Source organism: Notamacropus eugenii, chromosome X (assembly GCF_028372415.1).
Source record: "Notamacropus eugenii isolate mMacEug1 chromosome X, mMacEug1.pri_v2, whole genome shotgun sequence".
In the NCBI taxonomy this organism is placed as follows: Eukaryota; Metazoa; Chordata; class Mammalia; order Diprotodontia; family Macropodidae; genus Notamacropus; species Notamacropus eugenii.
This window is the reverse complement of record NC_092879.1, coordinates 75,355,484-75,369,438: the sequence shown is the minus strand read 5'-3', so window position 1 is coordinate 75,369,438 and position 13,955 is coordinate 75,355,484. Positions and strand designations below refer to the sequence as shown.

Sequence of the window (13,955 nt, the reverse complement as noted above, 5' to 3'; positions counted from 1 at the left end):
GATGTCTTGGGAGATAGATAACATCTCAGCCCCTCTCCAACTGTCTATTAGCCTCATAAAAGGAGACAGCTCCAGGACCCCTGAACAGAGCAGGCTAGCACAAGGGAGCAGGACACGGGGTCCAGCAACGCACTGAGCAATTGTGGCCTTTGGCAAGGACAAACCTATCAGCGTAATGTAAGACTACTGAGAGTCTAGCACAAAATTATCATATTAGGCACTTAAATACTGAATTGAATTTTAAAAGAAAGGTATCAGATAGATGATGCCACAGACGCTTAAGTACATGAACTTTCCAGTCACCAGCTGCCAGGACCAAATTACAGACTGCCTACCTCCTCATATCCAAAGCAAACTTCCCCCTCCTTTACTGTGTTCATCATCTCTCCTACCCAGCCCCACCCAAGATGGCAGAAGCAAACACGACTCACCCTCCAGCAGCTCCAGACTGGCACCACCCCCAGTGCTCACATGGCTGACTTTGTCCTCAGTGTTCCATTTGGCACAGCAAGTGGCAGTATCCCCACCACCTGACAAGTGATGGGCAAGGGGAAGAAGAGAAAGAAAACTGAGCATTAGCCGGGCATTGAGGATGAGGCAATTGCTCTTCACACTCAAAAGGAAACTGAGGAATCTTTCCTTGGTTCCACACAAGGGCATCTTAGCTCCAGACACTCATTTGGCTTTTGTGATTTACCTAGATATAACTAAGTGCCCTGAGGGGGTTCCTCATAGTCCTGTGGATGGCAACTATGCCATCTGGCGTAAGGAACTGGCGCATCAGCTTACATGGCTAGGGTTTGGGTGGGATCCCCTTACCTATGATAGTGATGCAGCCCCTCTTGGTGGCCTCCACCACATTATTCATTAGCTCTTTGGTTCCTCGAGCAAAGGCTTCCCACTCAAATACTCCAACAGGTCCGTTCCACACAATCTGTTTGGCCCGGGCCACAGCTTCTGCGTACTTCTTGCTGCTTTCGGGGCCACAGTCCAAACCCTAAGAGGGAGAGATGAAAGCTGAGCTGTGAAGGAAATGCACTTGGACAGATAAGAGCAAAGACCTTCCACTTGATCCTAAGGAGCCAGGAGACAAAGCCTCTAAAAGACCAAAAGGCAGCCCCAAAAGTAGCTATTTGCTTACCTTGTGCAGAAATTGATACCAAGCTGGCAGAAACAAATACTGATTTTTCATTCATTTATTGGCAGTTTATCTCATTAAGAAAGGCCAGGAAGGTTAATTTTATATACAATTTAACAGTGTTTGCAGATATGACCTTGCAGCAACACTGGGACCAAAATGAGGAATTGGTGGCCCCAGTTCTTTAGCTGGCTCAGTGTCACCCTTCCCACAAGGGCCTAAGGCTGTTTCAATACTGGCACCTTCTCTCAAGGGGAGCCCTTCCACAGGGGGGAACACTCAGTAAATGACTGCTAAACAAACTCCCCTTGTGCCTCTTAGTGCCATCTACCAAGTGGTCTCACCATCCATCCGGCAGGGATGCCAGAGGCCAGTGTGGCTTGGCCAGTCTTGGCATTTTCATCAAACTTGTCTGCTGTGACGAAGTCAACAGGCAACGTGATCTTGACGCCGTTCTTCTCAGCCTTGGCCATCAGGTCCTTGACAATCTTGGCCCCCTCTTCATCAAAAAGAGAAGTTCCGATCTGGGGAGCAGGACAAAAGTAAGGACATCGACACAGGGACAATGCCCCATGGGACAAATGGGAGCTAACGCATAATGCATGAATATCCAAGGACAATGCAGCAAGAAAGGAGAGGACCAACTAGAGGGGGCAAGTAGAGGATAAATCAAAGTTTGGGGGATGTGAAGGGAACTGACTTAGGCTTAGACTGGGAGTATGAGGTTTTTTTTTTCCTTTTAGGCATGCATAAATAGCCATGTGTGCAGTAATTCCTCATCCAACTCTGTTGGTTTCATACCTCCATGTTGTTGAGCACCTTGAGGAAGGTGAAACCCATCCCACCACCAATGATCATCTCATTGACTTTGTCTAGCATATTGTTGATCAACTGGATTTTGTCGGCAACTTTAGCTCTGGAGAAAAAGACAAAGGAGCACCATCCAAATGAAGATAGTCCCTGTCAACCTAGAGAAGTTGTGTCAGAACAAGCCCCCCCCATTGAAACCCCTCCCCTCAAATCCTTTGCAGTCTGCAGATAGACCATGGACATCTTTTCCTCTGGGGTAAAATGAGCTCAGAGTTCAAGTTGGCCCTCAGCCTTGTGGCCAGGGCTCCAGCTAGATCATCTGGGGGTACTGGGCCAGGAATGTGACCTGGCTGTTGTTTCTCAGTTCCACTGGACACTGGAGGCCCACGTACTGCCATTCCAGGATAAGGGCAAACTTTGGAAGTCCAGCATTTGTTCTGAAATATCATTCAGAAAAGAACTCACTTTTTTCATGTAAATTTCCCCACTTAGCTAAATCCCACTCCAGTGGGCAGGATGAGGAGACCTTTTGTTTTATAAGCCCAACCAAAGAAAACTATCACTTGTCCTCTTCCTATCTTCCAGAGATGTTTGTGTGTCAGAGCACACAGGAAAGCAATGGAGGAGGAAAAGGGAAAGGAAAGAGGAGAGCAAAGCAGGGCACTTACTATCCCTATGAAATTTTTTCTTTTCTTTTTTTGGAATATTTTCTTTACAAAAATAAAGAGAAGGCATCTCCCCCAAACAAGTCTAATCTAAGCAAAGAGATTCAAGTAACAGACAGGGATTTCCGTGTAGCTTATTTGGGTTATGTTAAGTATACCAGTCAGTCAACACTTTTCTCCAACTCCAAGCTGTATGTAAGCTCTACCTCTTAAAAAGAGCAATCCCCCAATTTGATTCAGAGTTTAAAGAAGTCTCCCAGGACGCTTGGGAAATTGTCACCAGTAAAACCCATACTATGTTTTGTTCAGCAAAGAATTCACCTCAAAATACTTCACTGGAAGGACAATTTTTTTTTTTTTTTAAAGAATGGGAAAGGGAGACAATTTAACAGGAGAGAAAGAAGCTGGACTGTGATACTTTAGTGAGTGCCTCAAGGGCAGGGACTAGCTTTTGCCTTTCTTTGTATCGCCAGTGCTTAGCACAGGGTACACACTAGGCATTTAATAATGCTTCTTGACTAGCTGACTTGAAACCAAACCAAAACAAACTCTGGTGCTGACTTTGTTTTTAGAGCTTTTAGATTCCAAAAACCCCAAATGGAAAGGAAGGTGAAGATTCAGGTATTTTCAAAGTCAATCTCAACTTGAGAAAAGTTTCCAGACAGAACTTGCACATTATTCTTTCACTACTTACTTTTTGGGGGGACAAAAATGAGAAAGATAATAATCCATCCCCACTAGAAACCTCCAGAATCCTGAAACTCTGTACCTGGGGGGCCTGGTTCCTGTTGAGTGGAACTTCTGAGTTATCTGAAACTGATCCACCTTCCCAGGGTCAGTTTACACTGGGAAATGCTGAGTGTTTTCTGTCCCATGGACTCTAACCATTGCCCAGTCAAGAGTCTCAGGGCTGGCACACAAATGGCTTTGCCAGGGGTAGGGCTTCTACCAGCTCAGTGAACCTTGACCTGAGGCAGCCTTTTCTAGGTGGTCATTTCCAGTGCCACGCAGGGAAAAGGAACTATTTGACAAAGTCCCAGGGACTATACAGGTAAAAATAAATACATTTTCTAGTTTTTCCCCTGGGTACAAGATCTCTGATTTCTGATTTTAACCCAAGGACTCAGAGGTCTTTTTTTGCTTGCTCATCTGCCTTCTTTACTGGGGTATGGTCAAGTGATGAGCATAAGAAACCCTGAGAAACTAGAGTTTAAGATGGACATTTTTTTCTTAAAACATCTGTAGGTAAAAAGCTCAAGTGATCAAAGGTGAAGAGAAAACAAAAGGAACAAGAACTCAGAAAGCAACTCTTACCCGCCCAAGATGGCCAGGAAGGGCCTCTCAGGGCTCTCCAGAGCCTTGGCAAAGTAGGTCAGCTCCTTTTTCATGAGGAAACCACATGCCTTCTGGGGCAGATTCACTCCCACCATGGAACTAAGAGAGAAAGAACAAAGAAAGGTATTAAGGTTTCAGACAATCCTAGACCTGGCCAGAACCCCTGGGGGATTACTGTAGGGTTAGAGCTTTCATCCCATAAAATAAGACAGAAGCATGCTGGGAAATCAGCTGAGCCTCTGACTCCTGGTGAAAGCCCAGAAAGAGCATACAGGTTCACTTTAGTCATGCTGCCTACTAAGAGCCCGTCAGCAATAACAAATTTATGTGCAAATAACCAGGGACTCCACATTAGGCCTAAATCTAAAAACTGTGACATTAACTTAGACATGAGCAAGGATTTGGTACAGAAGTGAGGACAGCTTCTCATCATTACCTTAACTGCAACAGATATTTTCATGCAAATCTTGCTGGACATTACAAAGAAGTGTGAACTTCAAAATTATCTGTTTTCTAGGGTTTAACTCCTTAAGTCAACCAAGAGATGTGATTTGGATACAGCAGGAGATTTTTACCAAAACTGGAAAGGACATATGCATGCATACCTCCTAGACCATTGCTTAGGAACTGTGCCTGGAACACAGCAGGCACTTAATCCTCATTTGTTCTCTTTGCCCTCCCCATTCTGGGACAGGCACTACTATGTATTATAGCAATCTGGGCATGTCATTATCATCTGGAGCCAAATGCTGGATCTTCCAAGCTTATAAGCTATGAGAATACAAACAAGTCACCTGACTTTCTGTGAGCCTCAGTTTGCTTATTTATAAAATGGAAGACAAGGGTACATGTACTAGAATAATCTCTAAGTTTGATCCAGTCCTCCTATCACTCATATGCTCAAAACTCTGGTATAGCTCTCAGTGGCTTACCGGCTAAATGTGAGAACTCTTCTGTTTGACATTCAGGCCCCTCCACAATGTGGAACCATCTTCTATGTCTAGTCTCCTTCCCATCACTCTCCTCCATGAACCTTGACACTCCAGCCAGCCTGGACAGCTTTCTGTTCCCAGATGTGCCTTTGCTTATGACAATCTCTATGCTGGCAACATCCTCCTTTCCCTCTTTTTCCAATTGTCTTCTCACCCAGCCTCTGAAGGCCACCTCCTCCCTGAACTCCCATTGATAATGAAGTTCCCCTCTCAGAATTCAGCACTTTCTGTACAATAATATATAACATCCAATAATATAACAAATAAGAGGACAGACTATCATTTGTGTCTGTATCTCATCTGCCTATCAGGCAGGCAGTAACTAGGTTTTCTCTCCCTTAGAACCAAGCAGAGATCTGCACTAACCTGAATTTTTGTCTTAACTGAATTGCTCTCCTAGACAAACCAAAGGTCCAAGAAGGAAGGTCCGCCACAGGAAAGATAATTCAGCTAAGTTACCCAACCTATGCTGTTCTAGAGGATACAAGAGTACATGTCAGGTCAAAGTTCTCTCAATGATGACTTGGAGACACTCAAGTGCAATAAATTATTAGCCAGTTGACAACAGAGCTGGGGAGTGATTTCTCAATTGGCTTCCTATTAGTGGCATAAGCTTTGAATTCCTGCTACTTCATGTGGGAGAGAACTAGCTTCTTCTTCAGCACTAGCATTCTCTCGTCAGATAACTCCATGAACATTAAGCTTTCATTCTCCCCTTTGGCTCAGGAAGGCCAAATGACATGAACCACAGATGGCCTCATCGTATCTCCTTGCTCTAAGTGTCATGGCTTTCAATTTTTTTCCTCTCCCATCTTGAAAGCCCTGCCTTGTTGGCAACACTACCGACACAAGGAAGTGGGTACCTGTGGGCACGGTGAGCAGTTCCAAAAGCATCATTGACATAGACGTCCCCCAGCTTGGAGAGGGATGCTTGGAAGGCTTCCATTTTGGCTGGTTCAGCTTTGATCTGAGACAAGAAACACAACGAACATCAGTATCGCAGAAAGCAACTGATAAAAATTTCCTGCAAACATTAAGTGTTTTTAGAAAGAAAAGAACATAGTACAGGTAATCTTACACAACAACTTTAAAGATCTAGGAAATGTCAGGACAGTTTTTTTTCTTAATTGCCAATAAGATCACGTGTTCTCTTTCTTCTCTTCTCCCTAATGCTCTAGGTCTCTATGGGATGGTGGAAAGAGCGCTAGAATTGGAGTCCGAAGAAACTTCACTTGGCCCAGACTTTTCCTGCTCCTGTCATTCACCAGCAGTGCAAACTAGGAAAAGTCACTTTGTGTCTGTGGGCTTCATTTTCCTCACCCATCCAAGGAAGGGACAGGACTTTGGTGCGGGTGCCTAGAGCTCAGCTTCTGAGGGGGTGGGCCTGAGAAAGCCAACTGTCCCCTTGGATCAGCCACTAGTTTTTCTGGCTTCCATTTTCATTTGAAAACATCTGCCTTTGCCAAAGTTGTGATTTCATTGTGTGTCCCACAGAAACCACTCTGTACTAAGGTACAGAATTCCTCACACAGGTTCCTCACAGAACTGTGGCTAAGACAAAGGAGAAGACTACAAGGATGGTTTTACCAACTGCAGCTACAGATCACAGTGCTCCGAGATGGTTATGGCTGTTCATGGACCAAAAAGAGAGACTCAAAACAAAGAAATAAAAGCTAGGACTAAAATACCACAGAATCATTCAAGACACTCCCCCACAAAGGGGTGGAATGACCCTTCCTAAAAGGTTGTGAGGTGACAAATTCAGGAAGCGAGATATCTAAGATCCAGAGTAGCTGCAGGACAGCAAAAGGGGCATCAATGTGGAAAATGAGGCAGAGACCAGAAGGTGAAACCCAGAGTATTTGCACTGAAACCTGGCAGGGCTATTTCTCCAAAATACAAACCAAGCACAACCCACTCCCAAAGAGCAAAGTATAGGCAGCACCCATTTGAGAATGGGCTAATTATAAGAAATAACGAACAGGAAGACTTCAGAGAGGCCTGGAAGGACTTATACGAACTGATGCTGAGTGAAAAGAACAGAACCAGAAGATCATTGTACACTGTAACAACCCTACTGTACGAGGTGGTCAATTTAGCCTTTCACAACAATGCAAGAACCTAAAACATTTTCAAAGGACTCTTGAGGCAAAATGCCATCCACATCCAGAGAAAGACTATGGAACTGGAAAGAAGAATGAAGCAGAACATTTTCTCTTGTGTTGTTTTGTTTCATTTGGGTTTTTCTCATAGTTTCTCCCATTCATTTTAATTCTTCCATGCAACATGACTAATGTGAAAATGTGTTTAATAAGAATGTATGTGTAGAACCCATATCAGGGAGGGAGGGGGAGAAAAATCTAAGACTTATGTTAGTGATTGTACAAAACTGAAAAAATAAATCAAAAATAAATGAATGGATGAATGGATGAATGAATGAATGAATGAATAAATGAATGAAAAAGAGAGAGAATGGGCTAAGACAAGATATGAGTTTTCCTCAAGTCACCCAGAGAATCAAGAGGAAGGTACTCAGCCTGCTGCCCCATAATCCTTCAAAAATGGCACCTACTATTGGGGAGTAAAAGGCAAACAACCAGGTAAGTCAGATCTAATTACACCATGAAGCAACTACTACGTGTTGGGTATGTGTTGGGTATGTGTCAGGCACTGTGCTAAGTGCCAGGGACACAAAGAAAGGCAAAAACACTTTCACTGCCCTCAAGGAGCTTATTGCCTCAGAGAAGCGGAAATAAACACAAATAAACACCACGTAAAGCAGTAGTCCTCCTAAGATAAGGTGAGAAGCCCCCAGAAAAAGACAGGACCTCCTTCAACCAGAGTGAAGTGAAAACACCTCCAGGCCGACTCTGCAGAATCAACAAACAACAAGCCCTGGGGGCAGCTTAGTGGAGGGGCCCCTGGGCTGTGGCTGCAGGGAACTGGCACACACCCATAGTACCGAGAGCAGTAGTAGCAAGGGGCAGGGACCTAGCTGGCTATGGGCACTTGCAAAAGAGCAGAGAGGACCAGCTAGAGTTTACAACCACCAGAAGGACCATACGAAACAAGATTATTTACCAGACAGAGTGGCTGGAGGCCCTAGCCATGGCTTAGGAGTAGAGAGGAGAGCCCAAGTTAGACCTCAGAAAATAACAATAAGAAGGACCTGAGGCTTGGGGCATCATTCCCCTTTACCTCAGGACTACAACTTGATTACACTAATAGCTGCTAAAAACAACATAAAGCTAAATAAATAAATAACTAACAATTAGTGAGCAAAGGACAAAGAACCCAACCATAGACGGTTACTATAAGGATAGAGAAGATCTGGGTTCATATTCAGGGGAAGATAATGGAACTAAAAAAGCCACTCCTTTTTCAATGAGAAAGGTCAAATGGTCCCAGGGACAAAAAGAGATCTTAGAAGAACTTAAAAAGGCCTTTAAAAATAAAAGAGGAAAAATTAGAAGAAAAAAAGAGCAATAGAAGAAAATCATGAAAAGAAAGCCAACCGACTGGAACTAGAGAATCAAAAACTTAAGGAAGAAAATAATTCCTTGAAAACTTAATTGGGCAAGGGGAAGCTAATAACATCCTAAGATACCAAGAAATCATAACACAAAATCAAAAGGATGAAAAAATGGAAAAGTGAAACATCTCATCAGAAAAACTGATGTGGAGAACACATCAAGGAGAAATAATATAAGAATAGTCAGACTACCTGAAAACTGTGATTAAAAAGAGAATCTTAATACAATATTACAAGACATTAACAAAAATTCCCCTTTAGTTCTAGAACAAAAAGGCAAAGTAGAAATAGAAAAAAAATCAATCACCACCTGAAAGAGATCCCAGGAGGAAAACTTACAGGAATATCATAGGCAAGTCTCAAAGCTCCCAGGTTAAGGAGAAAATATTGGAACCAATAAGAAAAAAACAATTTAAATATCATGGAGCTACAATAAGGATTACACAAGAACTAGCAGCTACTAACATTGAAGGACTACTGGTCTTGGAATACTATATCATGTAGAGCAAAAGAGCTGGGGTTATGACTACGAGTAATTTACCCAGCAAAGTATAAACCTGAATGGGAAAAAAAAAAAAATGGGACATTTAGCAAACTCAAAGATGTTCAAGTTTTTGTAACAAAAACCCCAGAAGTTAAGGAAAATTTGATAGGACAAATCCAGGAGAAATATAAGAGACTCAATAAGGTCAAACTGTTTACTTCGTATACGTGAAAATATTAACAGTATTCTTGTGATTGTCATTATTTGAGTAGGTTAAAAGAAAGGCTTGGGCTAAGCTGAGTATGATGGGATGATTCTAAAAAAATAAAACTGTAGGGAGAGATTAAAAAGAAGCAATTATCTCATAAAAATAAGGCATAAAAGGAAAAACTGATATAGAAGAAGCTAATAGGGGGATGATTGGTTAGTAGTGGAACCTTACTCTTATCAGGAATGGGTTAAAGAGGGAACAACATCCATATCTAGAAGGGTATAAACGTCTTCTAAATTTGGAAAGGAAGATGACAGGGGAATAGGGTGGTGGGGAGAGGATAAGGGAGGGACTCTTGCATGAGTAGGTTAAGGAATAGAAGAGCAAGGCACTGGGTAGAAGTACAGCAGAGAAGTGAGGAGGGATAGGATAAATAGGATGAGAAGGATAGTGAGGAAAAATAGGTAGGAGGAAAATATACAAATAATTGTGGCTTAGAATGTGAATGGCATAAATTTATCCATAAAATGGAAATGGATAACAGATTGAAAATGTGAATTCAACAATATGTTGCTTTCAGGAAACATAAAAATGAGATATTCATACAAAGATAAAATAAAAGGGAGGAGTAGAATCTCGTATGTAAAAAAAGAAAGGTTGGTAATCATGATCTCAGACAAAGTTAAAGTTAAAAAAGAGCTAATCAAGAGTGAAAAATAGAGAAACTACACTATGTGTCAGCGATATTATTCAATATTGTTTTAGACCATTTAAAATACCTAGATAGTATAAAATACAAAAGCGTATCCCTGCCAAAACAGATACAGATATAGGCATTATATGAACATAAACATAAAACACTTTTTGTACAAATAAACTCAGATCTAAATAACTGAATATTTATTGTTCATGGGTAGGTAAAGTCAATAATTTTTAAATGACCACTGTACCTAAATTATTTATTCACTATCACTCCAATTAAAATATTAAAAAATTATTTTACTGAGTTATAAAAAATAATAACAAAGTTCATTTGGAAGAACAAAAAGGTCAGGAAGTTCAACAAAACCAGGGAAAAAGATGTAAAGAAAGTAGACTAAGCAGTATCAGACCTTAAACTATATTATAAGTGAGAGAAATTGTTGAAGTATATAGATATTTTAAATTTAAATTACTTTAAATTAAAAAATAAATAAAACCTATGTAGCCAAGAACAGAAGGAATGCAGAAAATTGGCAACAAACTTTCACAGACAATCTTTCAGATAGATAGAACGTGACCGGGTTTGGAACATTGCTCTGGTGTAGGAAATGATGAGCTGGTTGATTTAGAAAAACATGCAAAGACTTGGGACTTGTGAAGGAAGATGCTATCTATCTACCTTCAGAGAAACAGATGACAGAGGAGGAAATAAGCAGAGTACAGTTTTACATAAATGCGTATATATGTGTATATTTATAGATATCTATATATATATCTATAGATAGATATATATATATGTATATCCATGTTTAATTGTAGCCTTCTTTGGGGGAGGAGAATCAAGTAAAAATGCACAGCAGAGAACAAAAGAAAACAAGGAAGCAAAGGAAAGCCGGGCAGCTTTGAAAACAATGTGTAGTATTTATTATCTAGGTTTTCTTGAAATGGAAATTTATTGTTTTAATATTGAATCTTTTCTTATTTTGTATTTAAGTTTAAAATTTTTAAAAATTTACCAAAAAAAGGAGCTTATATTCTAATGGAGAAGGCAAGAAGCAAACAACTAGGGTAGACATAAGATAGATACAGAGCAGATAGAACATACTAGGTGAGGGAAAGGAATTAGAAGCTGGGAGTCCTGGAGAAAGAAGGATTTGACATGAATCTTGGAAGAAAATCAGGGAAACTAAGAGGCAGGTGAGGAAGGAGAGCATTCTAGGTAAGAGGTACAGTCAAAGCAAAAGCACAGAGATAGGACATGAAGTGGCATGTTGGAGAACCTGCAAGTAGGTGAATGGGGGGGTGGGGGGGAGGGGAGAGTAATGTTTAAAAAGACTAGAAACCAAAGAAGAGACCAGGTTGTGAAGAACTTTAAATGCCAAGCAAGAACTTCTATTTGATCATGGAGCTTAGAAAGATCACCTTGGCAGTTGAGTAGAAGACAGATTGGAGATCCAAACAAGAGTTGATGAGGGAAGACCCAAATGTGAGTTGTGGTTGTGTGAATGAAGAGAAGGGGGCATATAAGAGAGATGTTTTATGCACACTCAATTTGGTATGAAAATCTATCTTACAAGAGACAGAAAGAGAAATCCCACTTAAAGCTAGGGTAGACACTATAAAATATTTGGGACTTTATCTGCCAAAACAAACCCAGGGACTATAGGAACACAACTACAAGACACTTTTCACACAAATAAAGTCAGATGTAAGTAAGTGGAAAAACATCAGTTGCTCGTGGGTAGACTGAGCCAATATAATAAAAATGACAATTCTACCTAAATTAATTTACTTATTTAGTGCCATACCAATTAAACTATCAGATAATTATTTTCTAGAGCTGGAAAAAATAGTATCAAAATCCATCTGGAAAAACAAAAGGTCCAGAATATCAAGGGGACTAATGAAAAGAAATGCTAGGGAAGGTGGCCTAACCCTACCAGATCTCAAATTGTATTATAAAGGAGCAATTATCAAAACCACTTGGTACTGGCTAAGAAACAGAAGGGTAGACAAGTGAAATATGCTAGGTACTCAAGACACAGTAGACAATGAATATAGCAATCTACTGTTTGATAAACCCAAGGAACCCAGCTTCTGGGATAAGAACTCGCTGGTCGACAAAAATTGCTGGGAAAACTGGATAAAAGTGTGGCAGAAACTAGGCATAGACCAATGCCTGACACTGTACACAAGAATAAAATCCAAATGGGTACACGATCTAGGTATAAAGATTGATACTATGGACAAATTGGTGGAGCAAGGAATAGCGTATTTATCAGATTTATGGAGAAGGGAAGAATTTTTGACTAAAGAAGAGACAGAAAGCATTATGAAGTGCAAGATGGATAATTCTGATTACATTAAACTGAAAAGTTTCTGCACAACCAAACCCAATGCAACCAAAACTTGGGAGGGATGTAGAAAACTGGGAAAGAATTTTTACAGCTAATGTCGGTGATAAAGGCCTCATTTCTAGTACAGAGAACTGAGTCAAATGTATAACAATACAAGTCATTCCCCAATTGATAAACAGTCAAAGGATATGAATAGGCAATTTTCAGAGGAAGAAATTAAAGATATCTATAGTGATATGAAAAAATGCTCTAAATCACTTTTGATTAGAGATGCCAATCCAAACAACTCTGAGGTACCACATCACACCTATAAGATTGGCAAACATGACAGAACAAGAAAATGATAAATGCTGGAGAGGATGTGGGAGAGTTGGAACACTAATTCATTGTTGGTGGAGCTGCGAGTGCATCCAACCATTCTGGAGAGCAATTTGGAACTATGCCCAAAGGGCTACAAAAATGTGCATACCCTTTGACCCAGCAATATCACTTCTAGGACTGTATCCCCAAGAGAGCATAAAAATGGGAAAGGGTCCCACATGTACAAAAATATTTATAGCAGCACTCTTTGTAGTTGCCAAAAACTGGAAGTCAAGGGGATGTCCATCAATTGGGGAATGGCTGAATAAATTATGGCATATGAATGTAATGGAGTACTATTGTGCCATAAGAAATGAGGAACAAGAAGACTTCAGAGAGGCCTGGAAGGACTTATATGACCTGATGCTGAGTGAAAGGAGCAGAACCAGGAGAACTTTGTGCACAGCAACGACCACAGTGTGCGAGCGTTTTTTCTGGTAGACTTGGAATTTCGTAATAACGCAAGAACTTCTTAAAAAAAAAAAAATCCCAATGGTGGCTCTCAAGGCAAAATGCCTTCCACACTCAGAGAAAGAAATATGGAAGTCATTCGCAAAATGTAGCAGATCATGTTTGTGTATGTATATGTTTTTGTGTATCATGTTTTGATTTGTTATATGATTTCTTTCATTTATTTTAGTCCGACTACATAGCATGACTATAGTGAAAATATACTCAGTAGGAAAGTATATGTAGAACCCATACAGAATTGTATGCAGTCATGGGGAGGGAGGGGGGTAGTGGGGGGGGATAAAATCTCAATTGTATGGCAGTGATTGTTAAACATTTAAAAATAATAAAAATAAATAAATAAATAAATTTTAAAAAAGGATATGAATAGGCTATTTTCAGAGGAAGAAATTAAAGATATCTATAGTGATATGAAAAAATGCTCTAAATCACTTTTGATTAGAGATGCCAATCCAAATAACTCTGAGGTACCACATCACACCTATCAGATTGGCAAACATGACAGAACAGGAAGATAATAAATGTTGGAGAGGATATGGGAGAGTTGGAACACTAATACACTGTTGGTGGAGCTGTAAGCTAATCTAACCATTCTGGAGAGCAATTTGGAACTATGCCCAAAGGGCTACAAAAATGTGCATACCCTTTGACCCAGCAATATCACTTCTAGGACTGTATCCCAAGAGATCATAAAAATGGGAAGCGGTCCCACATGTACAAAAATATTTATAGCAGCTCTCTTTGTGGTGGCCAAAAACTGGAAATCAAGGGGATGCCCATCAATTGAGGTATGGCTGAATAAATTATAGTATATGAATGTAATGGAATACTATTGTGCTGTAAGAAATGATGAACAGGAAGACTTCAGAGAGGCCTGGAAAGACTTATCGTACCTGAT

The 13,955-nt window shown here is 40.5% G+C and overlaps 1 protein-coding gene across 1 annotated transcript in view; it reads right to left on the bottom strand.

The window, feature by feature from the left end:
• The window catches only part of PGK1 (phosphoglycerate kinase 1), a 28,623-nt gene that overhangs the window by 1,160 nt on the left and 13,508 nt on the right, over positions 1 to 13,955 (bottom strand). Inside the window, exons 5-10 of the mRNA XM_072626050.1 lie at positions 5,804 to 5,907; positions 3,928 to 4,047; positions 1,940 to 2,054; positions 1,483 to 1,662; positions 820 to 997; positions 432 to 530 (exon numbers count right to left, since the gene is read on the bottom strand). Of these exons, the coding sequence (XP_072482151.1) occupies positions 432 to 530; positions 820 to 997; positions 1,483 to 1,662; positions 1,940 to 2,054; positions 3,928 to 4,047; positions 5,804 to 5,907 (796 nt within the window). The remainder of the gene's footprint in view (positions 1 to 431; positions 531 to 819; positions 998 to 1,482; positions 1,663 to 1,939; positions 2,055 to 3,927; positions 4,048 to 5,803; positions 5,908 to 13,955) is intronic.